Here is a 23,974-nt window from a genome sequence, read left to right on the forward strand (position 1 = left end):
ACTCTTTTAATGTTCGTGAATCACAACTAATGTCATGAAACGGGCACTTTGTATTCTCATGGGCAGGTCGAGCTAACAATCCTAAGAAGACAAACAAATAACGCAATGAGAGTTTAGAATTATTGGCTGTTAGGTAAGATTAGATAAAGCACAGGTTTTAAAATGGTGTGAGAAACAGTTACCATAGAAACTTGCTAATTTTGAAGGACTGTTTTAAGTCGGTAGAGACAAAGCTTGTAATAAATACTAATTCGTGGAAACATGCTCGAAATTAGCCACTTGTAGTCCTGCTGTTATAAAAGTATAGATTGTAACAGCTATAGACATCGCATTGGCACAGATAAAAAATATGTGGAGACAAACGGATGTAGTATTAGTATTGTCTAGTTTAAGATGTAGACAAATATTATACGTTTTGTTTCTTTATTTTTGTTCATTTGTTTAAAGCTAAGCACAAACTACACAGTGAGTTATCTGCTTTGCCTACAGCGGGTATCGAAATGCAGCTTCTAGCGTTTTGAGTTTACAGCATACTGTTGTGCCACTAGGGAGCTATTGTATATATATATATATATATAATTTTATGCGTATAGTTCCTGTGTAGATTTAGATAAAAATGTATCATTAATACTCAGACCTTTTGCAGATAACTCCAATCCCTCTATCGGTACAGAATCTTCCTGGCAGAAACAGTAACACCTGGCGAGAATTGTTATTTCAAACCGAGCTTCCACCTCTCGGATTTAATACCTACCCCATCAGAGAGATTCGTGGTACGTTTTTCTTTTTTGAGCGTGTGTATTTTCGGAAGTAACATGAAGACGTGCAGTACATCATACAGCTTAAATTTCAGATATTATTGTTTTCTGCTTTATCAAAAAAATATATTTTATTGGGACCATCTCCTTTATGCAGTATTAAATTAAAAGGTACATGTGTGTATGACTTCGATCTAAGTGCCTGTTAAAAGAACTAGAAACAGTTTTGAACTGAATTCTAAGGTGCATGTTTTAAATATTGCAGCGTAATACGATTACAGAAAGTTTTGTGTAATAAATTTGATATTGTTATAAAAAGTGAAAAAAACAACCAGTTACAGAGTGATATCTAGTGTTTACTAGTGAAGTTAGTTTATTAAACAGTTCGAATAGAACAAAAGTGTTAAATCACTGTTGAAGGATTTCTAATAAACATTCTTCACGGTTCTTACATTGCTTTAAAGTGGCATTAAGCTTTGAATACCTAATCTGATAATATTTAAACATAAATAACTTAAAACTTATAATCCTATTGATAATAACAATCAACTGAATGAGAAAATTCAGCTGTAATAGAAAATATTTTATTTTTGAAGATTATATGCCTGTCGTTGACCACAGCAGTGGAATTTTTAGCCAGACAGAACATGACATCACTCTTGGAAACGAGGTAACGACTTTCAAATACGTTCAGCTAGTTTTCGTAACTTAAAGTACTTTCATGTAATTGTATGGCACGGCCTTGTTTCAGTCGTTTATTATACTTATGCCAGCATAGAAACAATAATAGTAAATAACAATAAATAGCTATAATAATCTAAGCAACAGGGTTTCGAATCATGAGCGTCATTTAACAAAAGAACTGTGGGGGAGCCTCATCTAACGAAGTTGTACCGCCTCCCTCACGTCGGCCTTCAATTCAGATTAGGGTTCTAATCTGTGATATGTTTTGGCTATTTGTGTTAATTTCGTCTAATTGTTTATGTTTCCGAGCATGTGGGGTTCTTCTCCTTTTCCCCCAAACATGATGACGGTGTTTTGAATAATGTACCTTTGGGTTTTCAAGCTGTTGAACATATGAAGCACGTATTGCAATTATAAGAGTAGTTACAAGTCTTGTTAAGTTATGAGTGTTTGATTGTTTTCTTTTCACATTTTTATAGTTGCTGCAAGTGATCATTGATAAAAATAGTGGACTTTTAAAAGCGATGGTTCTAGAAAATGAAACACTGATCAACATACGTCAGTCATTCTACTGGTACGAGGGCCAACCGGGTTTTGGCAGAGAAAAAGCTTCTGGCGCTTATATCTTTAATCCTATTTCTAATCGGGCCCTAGACTTGTCTGGTAACACCACCTTTCGGATTGTAAAGGTACTTTTTTTTTTTTTTTCAAAATTAACAGATTAGTACAAGTTAAACGAAAAAATTAAACTTTTCTCCTTATCTTAATAGTGTAGTGAAAGAGAAATAATTTATACTGTTAGTGAAATTTAGGTTTTTAATATTTCACTTTAGTCCTAAAACTATTGAAATTATGTTATCTCATGATAACAAAATTACACCTATAAAATTACATTTTTTAATAAATTACTTCATGTTAAATAGTCTCGATACTGGTTTCATTTCACTCAGTTTTATAATGCCCTTTCTTACAATGATATAATCAACAACTATTATTATTATTATACTGTGAAATTAACGCTCCAAGTAACAAAAATGCGTGTAGGTTGGTAAGATGCTCACGTGGATATAAGGAAGAATCACATAAGAAAGGCTGTTAACTTATATTAGAGATAACTAGTTACTATTATCTGATTGATTGTCTAGAGGATACTGAAGTACCAATGATTTTTTAAATGTTTGTAGGGAGATATCGTTGAGGAATTACAGCAGACCTTTACACCATGGTTAAGCCAAGTTATAAGGATTTATAAGGGGATGAAGCATTTGGAATTTGAATGGGTGGTGGGCCCTATACCAGTTGGGTATGTATGAATTTTACTGTTGTATACGATCATCTGTCTATCTGTATGCATCTATCTATCCAAAACACAAATACAATTTAAAATATTCGTAATTTAATTCCCATCATTAACGCATGTTATTGAGAGTAGATCAAATAAATTATGTTTAACTATTTTAGGACTTAACAAATCTCTTTAAATACCTGAGTTTTTTTTAACGTAATAAAGCTAAAAACAAAACTTTGTTTTGAAGTGACTGGCGGGGAAAGGAGATTGTTAGTCGGTTTGAAACAGACTTGGAGAGCAATGGAACGTTTTACACAGACTCCAACGGTAGGGAAACGATGCAACGAATGTGAGTTCACTTTTAACTGTTTGAAGGAAGTTAAAATATTTTAATCTATTTCGTCTATGATGACGTTTGTTTGTGTTTTTTTTGTCAAATCATAGTTTGTTAACGTTCATACCTTGAAGTTAATTAAAATAAATGTTTGGTTACCTAAACTATTTAAATCTGTGTAGAAACTCTTCATTTAACCTGTACTCTGGACGGAAGTTATGTAAATTCACGATTAAAGAAGGGTTATCTTAGGACATGAAAAGCTGTTTTATTTATATATAATAAAAAGAAATCAAAACACCCATAAAAACAGCAAAACACAAAATGTAAACCGTAAATTTGAATGTATCTCCTCACTGACCCAACAAACCTTCATGCCACCTTTGGTGAAGATCTATCAAGAGGTGAAAAGTAGTAGTAAAATAGCCCAGCAAAAGCACTCGTAAAAACTGTAAAAAGCAAAATTAAAAATTTCTGTGTATTTTCCCTTGGACCTAATGAACCTCCATACCAATTCTTGTCAAGATCCATACACACCCAACGAAGTATTTACATCGACATACAACAGACAATACTATTATATTTATATAGATGGCGTCAGAGCATTAGATCCGCGAGTGATGTATTCATAGTGTCATATCTGAATCTTGAAAATGGTGAACAATAAAGTTCTCAACGATGGGAAACAAAGGCAAATGGGAAATTTGTGGCCCCTATTGCAAACCTACATGCACACAGGATAAAAAATTTCGTCAAGTTGGGGTTGCATATTTCGTAATAAAAATGTTTTTCCAGTATCATATAAGCAAGAGTTCTATTATAGTATGATTTGTTTACTGGTCTTCAAGTACATTATTTATAGAGGCACATACATTTTAAAGTTCTAGCTATTAATTTGATATCAGTATTCGAATTTTCCCATAAATTATTTAAATATCATAACCTAATATATTTTTTTTGAATATTTGATATCCAAAGTCCAAGTTATTCCTTCAAAGGATGTTAAACTATCAGTGTCTAAGCTCTTTATCCAGGCGTGTTTTGGCATCGGAGTTCAGGCTCTTCACCTGGATGTTCAACAGGTCGGTAGTAAATGAAAGAGCTGGAGGCATCCATCCCATCACAATCGACTGCTGCGAATTTGCTACAACTCTTTAAAAGAGTAGCTAGGAGAATGCAGAACTACTTCTAAATCAATGGTGTAGTTGAAACAATAAATGTGCAGAGAAAAAGTGATCTATCAGAGACGTGTCGTTATGAACATTTTGAAAAACAAAAAAGAAAAAATCGGGACCAAGCTGCTGTTTCTATCATCCTCGATATTGGAATGAAATATCATGAAGTTTAAATATGTAAATCGCATGCATATCCCTCACCACTACCACCAAACGTTAGTTTACGAGGGTAGGCTTAACGACAATATTTATATTTCAGATTACATGACGAATAACAATGTCGGAAATTTATATAAAAACGAGTTATTTTATGTGATGTAGTATACTTCTGTCATCCAGTGAGTCAGCTGTAATTTTATAGACTTACAACATTAATGTCCAGGGTTTGACTACCTATGGTGTACAGTGTGCAGGTAATCTATCTTATAAGGTTTAGGCTAAAACAAACACACGAGCAGTAAAGTTTTCATCATTAGAACCTCGTGTTTTTTGTTGTTGTTTTTTTGCAGCCGCAATTTCCGTCCCACGTGGTCACTAAATGTTTCAGAGCCTGTTTCCGGTAACTATTATCCTGTAACAACATGGATTTACATTAAGGTAAGTAACATTTCGTGTCTGTGTAACAAATATTCTTTTAGCCAGGAATCATACTTGAATTTTTTAAATCCATTACGTTCCCCGAAAGCATGAATTAACCTGTTCAGTGCTGTAGACGCGATAACTCGTCCAAGCCGATCAGTAACCCAGTGCCACGGACGAGTTAATTCGTTCTCAATAATACCTAACTTCAACGCTAGATGTCAGCACCATACATGCATTTGACTTACAAATTGTTTCACTTTCGATCAAAATGGCGTCACGAAAAAGTTACAAAATGAAGACGCATTAGAGTTGTATTGTAGCAGCTGAAATACTTGGCAGTCAACAGGTTAAAATACACAAACAAAACTATATTCGTTAGAAAAACAACAAATCATTTGGGTGATTAAAACCTATTCACTCTAAGTGTAATTTGCATATTTGAATGGTACAAACATAGGTTATGCTAATAGTACAGCATTAATTCTTCGGTGACGTATATATGTATATGTTACGGTTTGATATCCTATGCTCATCTGTTCTTAAATTTACTAAATTTTGTAATCATTATCACAGTGAAAATATATAAATAGTAGTATTGGAATAAGTTGGCTTTTCTTTGCTACTGTTTACACGTAATCCTTTAGGTTACAAGGTTCTGTTGTTTTCGAATAGCGGGCATTTCTTGTTCAGGATAAACTGAAAAAGAAAGGTTTAACTTCGAATGCTCTCGGGTTATAGAATATATGGTATCTTTGTGTTAAACTGATTTCTTAAATCTACTCGTTTTTCTAATATAGTGTCGGTTTAATCGCTTATGTTTGTCTTGAGTTTATGTTTCACGATATGCAATTTTTATTTTATCAAATATGTTTTTTGTTATTAGTTTTCAAATTTCGATCCTAAAGTAGGAAACAGCACAGATGATTTCAAATACATTATTTACGAAAAGCAAAGCGAATTTTTAACGTAGGTTTACCAAAGGAGAAAGTCAGCTTATATTAGTTCTTCAATTTAGAACAAAAGCAAAATTAGTAAATTTGAAGATTTTTTATGTATATTTGTAGATTACATAAAATATTTTATCTTGAAGAACGTACTTTTTACAAACAGGATCAATCACGAAATCTTCAGCTTACTGTTTTGCCTGATCGCGCAGAGGGAGCTTCCAGTCTTTATGACGGAGTTCTTGAATTAATGGTAAATGATGCCTTTTTGATTTTTATTCATTTGTATTTACATACAACGTTTTATAGATTTAATAATATAAGAGGAGAGTAAAAGAGATTAAACTGTTAGCTGAAAAACTTTGTGCTTTATTTTATATTTTCGGTGTCTAATTAAAATAACCTAATTTTAAACAATTTGGTCCTCAGTGGTTTTCAGAAGTGAAGTTATACTTCTTACATTCAAAATCCCATGCTTGTGTACAGTGTTGTTATTAAATAAAAAAGACGACAATGGTTAATGCAAGTAGTTGGGTGTTTGTTAGTTTTTATAAGTTTGTGATCATATAACAGTAGAACTAAGTTACTGTTCAGTAGGTTCAGTAGAGACAGTAATTATTTGTATCTAAATAGTATAGAAATTGAAAAGGAATATAACATTGCTGTTTTTATAAATAAACTTCTGTAAAGTTTTATTTGAGACAAAACACGTGTTAACAGGTCCATAGAAGACTGCTTTACGATGATGTATATGGAGTGAGTGAACCTTTAAACGAACGTGGAATTGATGGAAAAGGTCTTGTTGTGCGAGGAAAACATTATTTGCTACTTAGACCAATAGATAGCGCTGTATTCGAAATGAAGGATTTAGCTCAAAGGGTACTAATGAAACCAGTAATTACCTTTTTTCAAGTTAATTTCACGGACGACGATGTCGAAGAATTAGAAACTTTAGTATTTCAAAGAAAGGTAATCCATTTAGAAACGTTGTTTCATCACTTGAACTACATTACAAGTAATACAAAATGCATTCCGTATTTCTTGCAATTCTTAACGTGGAGTTGACTTAAGTTGGTTACACATTACTGTAGTTTTACAAACGTACTATATGACATTTGTTTGTATTCAAAGAAATTGTTAGCAAGCTAACAGTTTCTTGTCACAAATGCTTATAACCTAGTAGGTTATTTATTAAATATGTGTAAAATCAATCAGTATTCTAAACTATCCGTTTAAACTCGCCCACACATTCCAACTTCGTTTTGTTACATGGTTCAGTTTTCACGCAACTCTAATGACAGGATTCTTTACAGTTTTCAGGACTACAATATGAGCTCCCACCTAACATACACCTACTTACTCTAGAACGGTTAGAGAAAAACAAACTACTTCTCCGGCTGGAGCATTTTCACGAGAAGGATGTGACGTCAGAACTGTCTCAGGCTGTTAATGTTTCTCTAGTGGTAAGAATCTAATTTTCTTTATATCTCCTAATCATTTTCCTTCTTCATCCGCTAGTTTGTCTATGTTTACAATCACGTGCGTGTGTGCGTTTTATCCACTTCTGTTTATCTGCTGCACTGAATTATTCTTCAATTGTATACATATTTGTATTTGCTTCTCTGTCTAAAATATCTTCCCTTTTTATTCAGCCATTTTAGTTTCTCTATCTAACGAATAAAAATCTAGTCTTAATGAAAACTAAGAGCAATGTGAGTTACAGATAGATAAAATATTGAAAGAACAATAAATAATTATTACGTTATTATTACTTCTCAATATGCTGTCCTCTCCAATCGAACAATGGTCTTCAAGAATTAAGATGCTAGAATAAAAAATATTGTTTATTTAAGAGAGACTGACAAAACTAAAAAAAGGTTAAAAGTGTATAATTTTAAAAAGAACCGCCAGTGGCCTAGCGGTATGTCTGCGAACTAACCAAATTTCAATATCTTAATTAAAAACAACAACAGCTGTTTGACAAAGAAAACTATGATTAATTTTAAAACGTGTTTTGATTATTACTGCAGGATTTGTTTCAACCATTTCAAATCATTGAACTCCGCGAGATGGTGCTCTCAGCAAACCAGTACTTGGATGAAGCTAACAGGATGAGATGGAGTGTGGGTAAGTAAAATAGAAACAGTTAAAGTTATATATAAAAACTTCAGTAACAACACTGCCAATAAGTTTGAGTTACAGGTTGTATTGGTCATCTTTTACGCATGTAGTATTAATAGTGTGGATAGGATAAAAAATTTACCCTATATGACAAAGCGGTATGTCTTCGAACTTACAATGCTAAAAGCTGGCTTCGATACCCGTGGGGGAATAACACGGATAGTTCATTCTGTACCTTTGTGTTTAATTACCTTTGTTGCATTTCTGATAATTCTATAAATATTTCAATATTTTTTACTGTTAACTGTAAGTGACTTTAACAAAAGAGAGATTTTTGTTATTAGTATTTTCAGTTATTTAGCATTATGAATCATTACTTATTTATGCATATTAATTGAGTATTTGTTTTATTTATTTTGTAGCTAACGACAGTGACACTCGACACGAAGAGCCAATAGAGTCTCTTGAGCCAGCCAACTTGACTGTTACTCTCCTACCGATGGAAATTCGAACTTTCTTAGCAACAATTTCGGTTAATCTTCCTGATATGGAAATTACTTCTGTAAAGAATAAACTATCATGAACAATGTCGAGGCGAGATTTCTTCATGGCTACGTCATAAACTGAAATATCCTTCCTTTGCATCAAAGAGTAACATAATTATGTAACTTTACAAGTCTGTTTACTCAGCATGTACTATATGAGTCATTTCCATTTTGTTTCCAGGAAAGAAAATGAGTAATTTTCTGCATTATAACGTAGAATGCTATTATTATTATAGACCTTTCGTTCAAAGAAATTATAATTATAAAATTACATGTAATTATAATTACATTTTTACTATAATGTAAAAATTTCTTTTCACGATATCCTTATTGTCAGCTTATTTGTAAGCTCTTATATTATTTTGTACGTCGCTAGATCATCAGATCAGTGATTGCGTTACCAATATTTTTGTTTTTATATCTAGAGCAAAGGCTCTTCAAATATCAAAGTACTTTTATCGAGCGACTGCGCGTATGCTAAAGATAATGAGGATTGTGTTATTGTCCTTCTTTATCCATCTGTAGTGAATTGTTCATCATTTCGATTACAATTTGCTGGTATATATTTGGTTATGAAAGAGTAGGAATGATGCGAGAATTATCAACAACACTGCGACTTTTACAGATTATATTTCAGTCTCTTTCCACTCCCAACAAAACTAGAAAGTGTTTACCGTACCACACTAGAGTCGTTAAAAAAAAATTGATAATTTTATGCCATCATAAAATGTATTACTGATTCATGGCATAAATTGCTAGTTCGTAAAACTGCCACTAGATGGCAATTTGAAGTAAGAATGAGAATATAAAAACTTTAATTCGCGAAGGATCACCACATAGCATTTATCGTTATGAGCGGTTTTCTAGTTCAAATGAAAGGCATATTTCATTACTGTTTATTTATCAGTTCTAAGTAGCTACAACTGTACGTTTTCTCAGGATATTTAATATTGGAAACTATGGTTAGTGAACCAGCAATTATTACTAATATAATTAATTCGAATTCGGAGAAATCTTGATAGTATCTACTATTTAAATTTCAACAGTTGTTTAACCATAGAAACCTTGTTATATGTCGGCAATAAGTATCTCTTACAACTATCCCAGTAGTTAATTAGGAACATGTACAGTGTTTTATAAATCTCGTTACACTTGTTATGACTGACTTCTGTAAAGTGTCACTAACTGTCATGCACACTGCAAATTTTAATATATCTTTTTCAGTTACATGAAAAAATATTGCATATAAACGACACACACGCATATATATATAATGTGCATGTGCTATTAATGTAGCGCTGATTTTAATATTTCAACTAGACATATACAAATATATAAATGGCGAGTTTGATATACCGAATAAAATAATATTTAAGGGAAATCTAGTGATCAAGTTTGTGTTTAACAGTTAGCTCGTACATTTTACAACACTGCAGGTTTTATTTGTTACAAAGTATTAGAGAGTGACTGTGTTAGACATATCTATTATTTTAATATATTTACGTTTTTTTAATATTACATTTCTTAAAACTAGGTGTGTATATGTATGTTTTAGAAATATTAAACATTAAGTGAATAAAAATAATGTTGTAAGCAGGCTTTCTCAGTGCTATCGTCATTTTGATATAAAAATAATGTTGTAAGCAGGCTTTCTCAGTGCTATCGTCATTTTGATAAGGAACGTTTCTTCTTTTACAATTATCAGTTGGACATGACGCGATTTTGTGGAGCTTTAGTTGATAGGACCATTTCTCTAGCAGCGAACCACAGTTTCGAGTAATGTTTGACAAAAATAATGCTTATTGATTCACTTACACCACGTTTAAACAGAGGAGAAATGAATAACTTACAATATATTAACAGAGGAAGATACACAGGGTGTCAGGAAGAAGTTGGTTTTCCCTAATAACTACGGAAAAGAGTCAGTCTCTTTAGGTCCAGGAAAGAGTTGGTTTGTTTAAGGAACGACTATAGCGTAGAAAAAAAAACTTTCTGTCTGAGGATGAATTAGAACTCTAGTAAAGAGTGTATGTCTGGGGAACAACTACGGCGTCATAAAAGAGCTTTTCTGTCCGAGGAAGAGCTGTAGGTTCAAGAAATAGTCGGCTCTTTTGAGGGGTGACTACAATATCAGAAAAAGTAGGTTTGTTTAGGGGACAACTACACGGTCGTGAATGATACAAATAACCGTTCGGTTTTACTACACACATCTGTTTAATTGTATATAAAATCTATTCCTGCATTGTACAAACACATATAAATGAAACGTTGCAATCTTTAACACGTTTTGTGACTTGAGGGTTTGTTTTGACGTGCCTCTACTTAAGTACACTTCCTTGATACAAAGTCTGATCTATGCCACTGTTCTGGGTGAATCTTTAAGCTAGTTTGAAGAAATGATGCGTATCAGTTGGCAATATTCGCTTTTACACCAATTGGAATCGCAAATATATATATTCCCTTTATAATTTGCATAACATTTTAAAAGAAACATTTATCAAGAAACAGAGTATTCACCAGCTAAAAGTGGATGTCTTACGTCAAAATAAAATATATATTAATTAAATGTGAAGCCAACGATCAACTTACAGAAAGAAAAATAGTGGTCAAACACCAACAATACACTAACAAATCAAAATCCATAATGACCAAAGGTCAGCGTGTATTACAAAAGTAAACACATGCTGATTAATCGCCAAAGTTGCACTTACAAAACAAACACATGCTGATTAATCGCCAAAGTTGCACTTAATAAACAAGCACACGCTGGGTAAACGTTAGCGTTATACTTACAAAAGAAATTCGCAAGTTAAGTGTCAACATCACACTTACAAAACAAAACACACAATGTATAAACGTTAGTGCTACGCTTACAAACCAAAACATAATGATTAAAAGTTGGCTTACAAAACAAAGACACACCGGTTAAACGTCAATGTTACACATATGAAACCAGACACATGCTGATCAAACGTTCACTTACAGAACAAAACACACTCTGGTTAAACAACAGCGTTAAACTTACCAAACAAAACACACGTTGGTTAAACTTCAGTATTACAACTACAAAACAAAACACTTTGGTTAAACGATAACGTTACATTTGTAACGATCTAAAATTATTCGCTGCTACAAGATGGGTTAAATAAATTGTAGTATATCTCCTACCAAAACACAGGTTATAAAATGTTCCTGGCCAGGACTTGATAAAATGTCAATAAATATATAAATAAATATCAAAATTAATTATTTTAAACAATTGATCAGGAGAGGTTTTTTTGTTTTGTTTTTTGGAATTTCGCACAAACCTACTCGAGGGCTATCTGTGCTAGCCGTCCCTAATTTAGCAGTGTAAGACTAGAGGGAAGACAGCTAGTCATCACCACCCACCGCCAACTCTTGGGCTACTCTTTTACCAACGAATAGTGGGATTGACCGTAACTTATAACGCCCCCACGGCTTGGAGGGCGAGCATGTTTGGCGCGACTCAGGCGCGAACCCGCGACCCTCAGATTACGAAGCGCAGAATCAGGAGAGAAGAAAAGCGATAGAAAAAAATCTGATTCCAAAATCAAACAAACTAACTTGTGCTTCAGTTTATGAAGCTTATGGTAAGATATTTATTGACTGCTTGTGCAACGAGGGTACATCTCACGTGATCGTAAATTTACATAATCTTTTGCTATGTTAATAATATCTGTACGTAAGCTCTAAAGAAGCTAGTATCAGTTTCATAATACACACATATTTAATCAAAATAAACGTGGACAGCTATGAGGTGAGTCAACGTTTTAATATAACTAAAAAGTCATAAATAAACTAAACGATTGGAGGAAAAATAAATGAACGATAAACAAAATCATAAACAAAAAACTTATATTCGTTATCTCATATCTTTACAAAGCAAAACATTTACTTATTGAACGTGAACGTTACACTAAAAATACAAAACACACATCAGCTAAATGTCAACGTCATACTTACAAAACAAAACACATGATGATAATCGTTAATATTATACTTGTGGTTAAACGTCAACATTATACTTACAAAACAAAACACGTGATGACCAATAATTAATATTACACTCGTGGTTAAACGTCAACATTATACTTACAAAACAAAACACGTGATGACCAATAATTAATATTACACTCGTGGTTAAACGTCAACATTATACTTACAAAACAAAACACGTAATGACCAATAATTAATATTACACTCGTGGTTAAACGTCAACATTATACTTACAAAACAAAACACGTGATGACCAATAATTAATATTACACTCGTGGTTAAACGTCAACATTATACTTACAAAACAAAACACGTGATGACCAATAATTAATATTACACTCGTGGTTAAACGTCAACATTATACTTACAAAACAAAACACGTGATGACCAATAATTAATATTACACTCGTGGTTAAACGTCAACATTATACTTACAAAACAAAACACGTGATGACCAATAATTAATATTACACTCGTGGTTAAACGTCAACATTATACTCACAAAACAAAACACGTGATGACCAATAATTAATATTACACTCGTGGTTAAACGTCAACATTATACTTACAAAACAAAACACGTGATGACCAATAATTAATATTACACTCGTGGTTAAACGTCAACATTATACTCACAAAACAAAACACGTGATGACCAATAATTAATATTACACTCGTGGTTAAACGTGAACATTATACTTACAAAACAAAACACGTGATGACCAATAATTAATATTACACTCGTGGTTAAACGTCAACATTATACTCACAAAACAAAACACATGATGGCTAACGTTGGTTGTTAAGAAACAAGAGACACACTCACTATCTTTTCGTAAGTTTTTCATAAAGATAAGAATGGTCTCTAAATACCTTCCAAAACAACTGACATAAAAAAGGGAACAATATATATAGCCACAAATAGTTTCCACAAATGTGCTCTAGAAAAGGTAAAATAAAAAGAGAATGATATTTAAATGTCTTCTAGAAAGGTTCACACAAACATGAGAACAATCTATAAAGATCTAGAAAAGTTTATGAAAAGCATAAAACTCTCTGTAAACACCTTCTATAAAGGTTAACATAAAATTAAAAATAACCCATAAATATCTTTCACTAAAATTGACATAAAACCCTTTACAAATATTGGCTTAATTATGAGAAAAACTCACAGGTATCTTCCTGAAAATTTGTTATAAAAGTGAGCGCAATTTTCAAATATTTTCATATATTTTGTAAAGAATAACGTAAAGAATACAATAATATGTAAACATCTTTCTTAAATGATCACACAAAGATAAAAACAATCTACAAATATCATCCTCAAACGACATTAGTTTTTGTTGGTTTTTTTTAACGCAGACCTATACAACGAATAATGGAAAACGAATTTTTGAAACACAGAATTAAAAATGGATTCCACTGAGACAAAACTGCTTTTTTTATTTGAGTTACAACTCTTTAGAAAAGTCAAAACCTCTGTTTTCTAATGATGTAGCGGAACGTTGAGCACGTGGTAGTGTCAATTGCTTGCACGAGCACACCAGTGCCTTAGCTGTAGCATCCCGCACGTGAACTCTGAATGGTCCAGTGGTCCCGTTACCCAGCTGGTCCGTGTCATCGATGCCAGTCTGATTTTTACAGCCACGAAGCTTAATAGATCAAAATTTCGGGGAAGTGCCTTGCGGCTGAAATATTCGAATTGAGTGAATTAGGCTTCTTTGAAAATGTTCATTGTTTGTCCATCACAACCCCAAACTCGCTATTACCTGCAGTATCAAGACTCATCTAGTGAACGGCTGTTCACGTAACAAACCTAACTGTGTAAGAAATCAATAGAACTTTAATTCTGTTACAGAAAGTACAGTTCAAGCGTTAATCTATACAGATATGTCTTTTGAGGCACAAGTAATTTTCCAACATTCTCCATGGCTTATACTGAAACAATGTAACAACTGAGGGAACAAAAAAAAATACCACAAACTCACTAAAGTACATACTGGTTAATAACATAATTCAGAGATTTAAAAAACACAAAACACCAAATACTAAGAAAACAAAAACTCACATTCAGATATTAGAAACTTTCAAACAATCTCCGATGTGAAGGTCTTCTGATACGTAAGGTATATCGTCAACATCTACCTAGAATCTCACAAAGATAGAATCTGTGTTATCAGTCTTCAGAAATTATCCAAATATTGAAACTTGAATAATATAATTGAAAATGTAATAATAAATACTTAACCAAGTACTTAACTGACTGCATATTAAACACACACCAGATACCCAAATGTGGTTTTGCTAAAAAAAAAAAGTCGTGGTTGTATTATAAGAATGACAGTCAAATCACACTTTTCAGTCTTACAAAAATAGCTCAAGAGTTAATTGTGTTGTTGTTGACAAACTGCCTTCCCTCTAACCTGTTACTTCAAATTTAGGGTCTATGTTATCCCTCATGTAGTTTTACGATAAACTAAAGAAAGTATAATATACCTATGGCTAGAATAATTAAATATTTAATTTTCTTGAATAATAATAATAATAAACCGTCAATAACTTTAATTTACCTGTATACGCAAACACTCCAATGTTTTCATTATGATTGTAATAATCGAGCACAGATAGCCCATTGTGTAGCTTTATGCTTAATTCAAAAACAACAACAATAAAAAAAAAAATCGAGTCTGTAGTTTACCTGTACTGTCCCGCGGTGGGACAGCAGTATGTCTTTGAATTTACTGTGCTAAAATCAGGCGTTCGCTTCCCCACAGTTGACACAGTAGATAACTCGATGTGGCTTTGCTATAAGAAAACACACACAGATACCTGTATCAACCCTCGATAATTATTCGCTTTGGTAACAGCAATCTTGTTGTAATTGTAGAATTTGTGGTTTCATATATTAACACCAGGTGTTAGAAAATAAAATAGCAGCTACAAATATTACGTATTTCTCTACACTATACATGTGACAGACTGCTTGTGGATCTATAAATTGTAGATAAATTATGAAAAAAAAAAATTCACGTATGAAACATCTTCAATATCATAAATAATAAACTCACATATTTTTGTAGGTGTCCTTTATTTATACTTTATATATATAAAATCGGGATTTCGAGTTTTGTGTGCCAGTTATGTAAGATACAAAAAAGATAGAATTACTCAGTATGCTTTTGTGAATGGTATTAAAAAAACAGTTATTTATGAAGTAAGGTTGTGGTCCTACGAAAGGATTACGAAAGGAAAATAAAACCGATTTCAAGAGTAAAACCTGAGATATTTCCTCGTAAGAAAGAACTCATTAAAAGGATAAAATAACTTTCTCAAATGTAAGATAAACGTACCATTAAAAAGATATTCCGTAAAAATATCTTGAGAAAGTTTAGCTGATTGGGATAATTGAACCTTTTGTAGATATAAAAAGATTCTTAATTACTGTGAGCGTGGAATGAGCTTTATGTTTGGCACAACCAGTTTATAACGTTCATAAACTCCAATCACAAAGCGAGTCCTTGTTCATATTCTCTCTATTTAGCTTTGAGCTCAAGTTATTCCTGTATAAGACCTCCTTGTCTTGAAGTTAAGATGTTTCATCAGGAATTTCAACTCGCCTCGCCAGTAGATTAGGTTGTATGTAATGTTTATGATTCTGAATATTCATATATCTCTGCTGGCGTAGACAAACAACGCGTTTGAGTTGAGCGTATCTTACCGAAGGACAGATACCGCAGGGAACAAACATGTGTGGCCACATTATCTCCTGGTAATTTGAGAGCTTTAGTCAGAAATTATAGTTACGAAGAGCAATTTTCTAGCGGCAAAAACCGAAAATGTTCCAGAATTTTCACAAAAATTGTTTAGAAGAACGTTTTAGTTGCTGCTGTTCAAATTTGCAGACCCTGGAAAATAATTGATAGATACATTATATGATATTTTGTCAGAAACGTGTATTTACCGAAAAGAGAACTCAAGAATTCCAAGTGATGAATGATTGTTGTGTAGGTGAACTCTACAGGGACATCTTCTTCAATTGAGACGTTACCATAACTTTTAGACAGAACATAAAAATAGCTGATAACTGCCTCAGGCGCTGATATTTCAGCCATGTATTGGATATGAATTGGAGCTTATAGGTAGCAATGTAATCTCAGCAAAGCGAAATACCAAATAATTAAAATGATAAAAAGTGATTCAGACTGTCAATGCTGCAAAACAACACTAATCCGTGCCAATTAATAGGTGAATAAATAACAGGTGAATTTAAAACATATTCCACCAAGTAAATAATGCTGAGCCACAGCATTAAGCAATATTTAACAGAGAAAGGAGAATATAACGAAACAAGAAAATATTTCAAACGTTTTGTGTATAAAAAACACTCACATTCAAGGTGCTTTAAAAAGTGATGTAGTGTTTGCCCTTGTTAATATAAGCTGTCCTTCAACACGTTTTCTTTGATTTATGAACTACCGTATAATAGAAGTATCGCGTGCGCCACCAATAGACCTGATAGACTCTTAGCAGGTACCTTCATGCTAGTAACAAGTCCTTAAAAAAAGTATTTATACCTTCGTGAAAGGTGTAATTTCACTCTTTACAGTCACCGGCGTTGACAGTCGCCTAAGGTCGAGAAATGGGAATGGGGTTTATATATTAGACATTTTTGGGGAAGGTTTAACACATGAGCACGTGTTTCAAAAAGATCGAAATATTATAATTCTAACACTAAAAGGACATCTTTACTTAAAGAGAATTAGATAATCACTTGAATTATATTTCAAACTTCTTCTGTATATGAGAGCAAAACATATCAAGTCTGGAATATCACGTGAAGGAACTAAACTAACTCTTACCTTAATATCACGGTAAGATGCATTCGAGCTGGATTGTCACGTGAATGGACTAACATTTACTATTATACAGTCAAACATCGATATAAGGCGCTAGTTGGGGTCCAAAAAATTCGACCGCGTTGTATCTGATTGCATCTTATACCGATTTGATTATATATTTTTTTGACCCTCGGGGTGAGCGATAATGCAAAATTTACGCGTTTTGTAGTGAAATAAAGAAAAACAAACAAAACTACTTACACCAATGATATAGCATTTTTTTATTTATTTTTATTTATTAAACTCAATTTTAAGACTGAAATTAAATGTAAAAAGCAGAATTCTAAAGAAATTTATCGAATTCATTACTTTGATGGGGGCTGATATTCTAAAAGTAGTTCCGTCAGAGCAATCATGTGATCGTTTTTACGATTAGACGCTGATTAAAATTAGTTCAATTTTAAAAGTTAATACATACAGTAATTAATTTTGATAATTTATTTACTAATTATTAAAATCTATGTACAAACTGAAGTCAAATAATTACCAACTAAAAAAAATGTCATGGCAAAGTTTAAAATACGAATTCAGTACTGAAACAAAAACGGATTTTTCAAAAAATTTAATAACAATAAAATATAGTAAGCACATAAAACAAGTTTAAATGCACAAATTTATAGTTACTCAGTAGTCTTCTTTCTTTCAAAAGCCTCCAAAAGTGTCTGTGGTATGATTTGGTTTTTGATTTTTGATCACATTAACCGGCTGATTACATTAAGCAGTGGTAATATTAAGCGGCGGCCTCTGTAGAAACCCCAAAAAATTTGGGGCCTAAGACCCCATCGCGCCCAACTGATTATCGCGCTTTATCGATGCGTTTTATATCGATGTTTACCTGTATTTCAGTAAAGTACATAAGAACTAGAACATTACGTAAGGATTTAGCATTTACTTATATGTAATAGAAAAATACTAGGAACTAGAATGCTGAATGAAAAACTAACATTCACTAAAATATAATAGTTAGACACCTAGAAACTAGAATGCTACATGAAAAACAGACATTCACTTATGTATAATGGTTAAGTACCTAGGAACTAGAATGTTAAATGAAAAACTAACATTCACTAAAATATAATAGTTAGACGCCTAGACACTAGAATGCTACATGAAAAACTAATATTCACTTATATATGATAGCAAAATACACAGGAACTAGAATGTTAAATGAAAGACTAACATTCACTAAAATATAATAGTTAGACGCCTAGACACTAGAATGCTACATGAAAAACTAATATTCACTTATATATGATAGCAAAATACATAGGAACTAGAATGTTACATGAAAATTAACATTTGCTTATGCAAAATAGTTAAATACATAGAAACTAGAATGTTATATCAAAAACTGACATTCATTTATATATAATAGTAAAATACATAGGAACTAGAATGTTACATGAAAATCTGACATTCACTTATGTATAATAGTAAAATACATAGGAACTAGAATATTACATGAAAACTAACATTCGCTTATATATAATAATTAAGCACCTAGGAATTAGAATGTTGTGTGTGTTTTGTGTGTGTGTTTTTCTTATAGCAAAGCCACAAAGGGCTATCTGCTCAGCCCACCGAGGGGAATCGAACCCAATTAGAATGTTACATGACAAACTAATATTCATTTATGTATAATATTTAAGTACCTAGTAACTAGGATGCTACATGAAAAACTGAAATTAACTTATATATAATAGGAAAATAAGTAGGAACTAAAATGTTACATGAAAACTAACATTCACTTATATATAATAGTAAAATACATACAGTCATGTGAAAAAGTTAGGACACACTATGAAAGCCTGTGTATTTGTGTAACATTTTTAGATATATAGCTATTTAATCTCAATTTCAACAATATTGAGAGATTATAGGAATATAACTAAATAACTAAAACTGAAAAAAAAGACTTTTCAAGATTTTCTGTTAATGTAATTCTACAAAAATGCATATTCTAACTGAAGAAAAAATTAGGACACCCAACCCCCTAATAGCTAGTGTTACTCCCTTTGGCTGAAATAACTGCAGTAAGACGCTTCTTGTAGCCATCTACCAGTCTCTGACATCGGTCTGAAGAAAGTTTGTCCCACTCCTCAATGCAGAATTCTTTCAGCTGTGAGATGTTTGAGGGGTTTCTTGCATGTACAGCCAGTTTCAAGTCACCCCACAGCATCTCAATGGAATTAAGATCTGGGCTTTGACCCGGCCATTCCAGGACTCTCCATTTCTTAGTTTTCAGCCAGTCCTTGGTGAATTTACTGGTATGTTTTGGGTCATTGTCGTGCTTCAGGGTCCAGTTCCGTTTCAACTTTAATTTTTGTACAGATGGTCTCACATGATCCTCAAGCACCCTCTAATACATAGTAGAATTCATGGTGGATTCTATGATTGTGAGCTGTCCAGGTCCTTCTGCAGCAAAACAGTCCCAAACCATGACACTTCCACCTCCATGCTTCACAGTTGGTATGACGTTCTTTTCCTGGAATGCTGTATTTGGTTTACACCAAACATGTCCTCTGTTCTGGTACCCAAATAATTCAATTTTGGACTCATCTGCCAAAAGAACATTATTCCAGAAGTCCTGGCCTTTGTCTACATTCTCTCTGGCAAACTTCAATCTGGCCTTGATGTTTCTCTTCGAGAGCAAAGGTTTCCTCCTTGCACACCTCCCATGCAAGTTACACTTGTGCAGTCTCTTTTTGATTGTAGAGGCATGCACTTTCACATCAACAGTAGCCAGAGCCTGCTGTATGTCCCGTGATGACATTTTAGGGTTTTTGGAGACCTCTTTTAACATCTTGCGGTCTGCTCTCGGGGTGAACTTGCTTGGACGACCAGACCTGGGCATGTTGGCAGTTGTTTTGAAAGCCCTCCACTTGTTGACTATTTTCTGGACGGTGGAATGGCTGATTTAAAACTCTTTTGGGATCTTTTTAAATCCCTTATTAGACTCATAAGCTGCTACAATTTTCTTTCTGAAGGCCTCAGACAGCTCTTTTGCTCTCACCATGGTGCTCACTTCCACTTCAACAGTCAGGAGCACACCAAACTAAATGATTGAGGTTTAAATACGGCAAGCCTCATTCAAAATGCTGAGTAACGATCTTCTAATCATGTGCACCTGGTGTGATACACCTGTGTGTGAGTTGAGCCATTTTAAGTGAAAATAAATGTGAGGGTGTCCTAACTTTTTCCTCAGTTAGAATATGCATGTTTTGTAAAAGTACATTTACAGAAGATCTTGAAAAGTATTTTCTTCAGTTTTAATTGTTTAGTTATATTCCTATAATCTCTCAATATTATTAAAATTAAGATTAAATATCTATATACCCAAAAATGTTACAAAAATATACAGGCTTTCATAGGGTGTCCTAACTTTTTCACATGATTGTAGGAACTAGAATGTTTCATGAAACTAACATTCACTTATACATAATAGTTAAATGCATAAGAACTAGAACATCACATAAGAATTTAACATTCACTTATATATAATAGTAAAATACATAGGAATTATAACGTTACATGAAAATCATTCAGTTATGTATCATAGGAAAATGCATTGTAACTGGACTGTCAAGTAAAGTAACTAGCATTCACTTACATATCATAGTTAAATGATAGGATTTAAATTGTTACGCAAAGAATGGTTTGATCTTTAATTACACGTCACAGTCAAAGTATGGGAATTGGAATGATCCTTAAATGTTACATATCATAGTGAAATAGAAAATAAAAACTGACTTGATTGTTACGCAAGTAACTACCTGAAGAATAATAAGTAATAATAATAATAACAATTAAATTGTGAATGTCAAATAAAGATTGATATGACGTTAGAATACGTATTTGTAAAATGTTTATGAGCGAGCATGTAACGTCCTTGATTGTTTATAGAGACTACTGAAATATTACCAGACAATAAATAAATCTATAAAATAAAAAGGTAACAAAACTTCTAATTAGTAAAGTTTGATATATATACATAATACACTGATGTTTGTCTGCATGGAACTTTTCTCGCAAATTTCTCAATTAATTACTATAAATCTCATATCGTTAGAAAGGTTTTTTTTTTCTGTAAGTCCGGATTGCACATTGGCTTTCACAGTCAGAATAACCTTGCCTTTTTTTGCTTAGTCCAACTTTTTAATGCAACGAGTATATCACGTTGTCCTCACGTGACGATTGGCTTCGATATCAACTTTATTGATTTGCAAAGTATTTTATATGAACAACACTTTTTCCACGTGTAATTTCTTGAAAATGAATATCACACAAAATACAATATTTATGGACTTTCTAAACTTACTAAGGTCTAAAATATTTATATGCAATTCGTTCAAAACTATATGCTTATTACTTTGTGAACAGGCATCCAGACGTTTCTGCGTATTCACCTAAGTTTTCCTTTAGTGAAACTTTAGATTTACTTTCAATAGCTTAGCCTAGTTTCGTTCGATTTTAATTACGTTTTCTTTAGTACGGGTTTTATTGTTTATTTTTCTGTATTTCTTTGTTTCAACTCATAAAACCTTGTCATACAGAGAATACTCATGATTGTTTCATACTCCGCACGCTATTATAAGTATCATTATCATATTCTATTGTTTATCATTGCTGTAGTTGTATTAAATGGAGTTATGGATACTTGAGTTTGTTTGTTTAAAAGCGTAATATGTTTTTCAATTACACCAGGATTTATCGATCTAACAAGCATGGTTTAAATGACATGCGTGAAAATGATATATTAAAGAAACTTCAAACTAAGGGCATGAAAACTACCACTAACATTTTGCGGGTCAGGGCTAGTAAGTTATCGTTAGCTTGTATTTTCAAACAGCTGGACAGAATCCTTACGGCAGGGGAGAGGCTGATGTCTGACAGTGGCTTAAAACTTGGGTTAATTTTAGTTGAACTTTAAGAGTCTGTGTTCAGGTCACTTAGTCACTGAGTGATCACTGAGGAAGACACTTATTTGTGTCGAAAAGTATTGCAGGTTTATAAAAATTTGGTTTGAATGAGATTGTTTTAATATGCTATGTTTTAAACTAATTTTTTCTAGCGAATCAATGAAAAGATTGTTAATCTGATTTACTCACACTTTTTAAAAAATTCGTCTTTCATATTCATAAAAAATAATGATTTCACCGATTTGTTTTCTGTCAGTTCTTTTACATTGATTCTTGTGACAGACAAATATATAAAGGTGTTCAATATCATAAAACCATCATCATATTAATAATATGAATGTTATAAATACTTCTCATCAGATATTATGTTAATGCAAGATATATTGAAGAAGGCTATTTTAAATTTTGAAAATACGTACGTTATATCTCTTTGAAATTTCTGGTTGTAAAATATTTACAAAAATTTCCTGTGAAGTAAAAATGAAAGATACAATTTTCTTCCTGGATTTCACAAAAGCGACTATAACCTAAGGTTGTGTTGGGCAAGTAAAAAGTGTGGTTTAATTTAAGACCATGTGCAATTCATTGTCTTAATCCTAAAGTTGGATTTTTGATTTTCTTCAAGACATGGGTTTATCTTCCTTGTTTGGAAAGTGTTTGTTTGTTTGTGATTAAGCACAAAACTACACAGTGGGCTAACTATGCTCACTATGAGTATCAAAACCAGGATTCTAGCATTGTAAGCCCGCAAACATACCGCTGTTCCACGCGGGTGGCATTTTAAAAGTAAGAATACAGTTAACTTTATATTTTCAACAGAGATAATCAAATAATAAGTGTTTAGCTGTTTTACAAAAACCGATCTTATAGATTAACCTATCCTGTTAGGTAGAGTTTCAGATCTGGAGTGGAAAATAGATGCTTGATATATTTTTCCATTAGTAATGTCACAGGTAAGCCTAAGCTGGTATCATTATCAACTACCAAATACACAGTTCAAAGTATTTTTAGTTTATCGTCTTTCTTTTTATTTCTTTACCCGATGGAAACAGCTGTAAAATATTATTCGTATCACTACTGGCTGTGAAAATCTTTTTTTTTTCTTCTTTTACACTGACTGTTTGCTCCTACCAAAGCTTCATTTAATTTTTAACTGTGGAGAAAAGTCACGAGACGTGCACGCGTCCTATACGTGTCCAGCCGCCCTAGAAGCAGGTGACGTCGATCATGCACAACGAGGAACGCCATCAATTTATTCGTGGCGTCCCCACTTGAAACACAGGTGTTTGTTTTGATGGTGTCCCGCTATTTTGGTGGAGGCGTTCCCTTAGACTGATCACGTAGTATTTAGTGAGTCATCTCTTGATGCCAGCCACTGTTGGTGATTAGCGTTTAGAAACAGTTCGAATCTGATAACTCTTCACGAGTGACTTCTTTTCGCGCCAAATTAAAAGTCAATATCCCGCCAAAAACGTGAAAACGGTAATAGTGACGACGAAGCATCACCTATCCAGGGAGTGTAGCTTTTGACCATTTGTAATATCAATAATTCTTCTATATTGGTGTAATTAAATAAGAGGAAAGTCAGTCCACAACGGTTTAAATATTTTGAAAATAAGAAATTAAATAAAAATTAATGCTTGCTACATGTTTTGTATACAAATTCCATGTACTTGTAATTGTTAGGAATAGGATATTTTAAAGAGTTT

At 32.8% G+C, this 23,974-nt stretch overlaps 1 protein-coding gene and 1 long non-coding RNA gene across 6 annotated transcripts in view; one reads left to right on the forward strand and one right to left on the reverse strand.

Moving 5' to 3' along the window:
• Window positions 1-10,013, forward strand: part of LOC143229538 (lysosomal alpha-mannosidase-like) — a 48,440-nt gene extending 38,427 nt beyond the window's left edge. For all 5 annotated transcript variants that reach the window (XM_076462022.1, XM_076462020.1, XM_076462019.1 and 2 more), the window contains 11 exons: window positions 647-773; window positions 1,355-1,428; window positions 1,922-2,131; window positions 2,627-2,745; window positions 2,978-3,079; window positions 4,749-4,836; window positions 5,932-6,018; window positions 6,486-6,734; window positions 7,079-7,228; window positions 7,796-7,892; window positions 8,309-10,013. In XM_076462022.1, coding sequence (XP_076318137.1) covers window positions 647-773; window positions 1,355-1,428; window positions 1,922-2,131; window positions 2,627-2,745; window positions 2,978-3,079; window positions 4,749-4,836; window positions 5,932-6,018; window positions 6,486-6,734; window positions 7,079-7,228; window positions 7,796-7,892; window positions 8,309-8,469 — 1,464 coding nt within the window. In that variant the 3' untranslated portion in view covers window positions 8,470-10,013. The remainder of the gene's footprint in view (window positions 1-646; window positions 774-1,354; window positions 1,429-1,921; window positions 2,132-2,626; window positions 2,746-2,977; window positions 3,080-4,748; window positions 4,837-5,931; window positions 6,019-6,485; window positions 6,735-7,078; window positions 7,229-7,795; window positions 7,893-8,308) is intronic.
• A 3,843-nt stretch (window positions 10,014-13,856) lies between these two features.
• Window positions 13,857-15,293, reverse strand: LOC143229540 (uncharacterized). The gene is made up of 3 exons (XR_013015928.1): window positions 15,147-15,293; window positions 14,517-14,593; window positions 13,857-14,136 (listed from the first exon to the last, which is right to left on the reverse strand). It is a non-coding gene; the product is annotated as an uncharacterized LOC143229540 (long non-coding RNA).
• Between the last annotated feature and the right edge of the window lie 8,681 nt (window positions 15,294-23,974).

The sequence above is a fragment of the Tachypleus tridentatus genome, chromosome 10 (genome assembly GCF_004210375.1).
Source record: "Tachypleus tridentatus isolate NWPU-2018 chromosome 10, ASM421037v1, whole genome shotgun sequence".
NCBI lineage: Eukaryota > Metazoa > Arthropoda > Merostomata > Xiphosura > Limulidae > Tachypleus > Tachypleus tridentatus.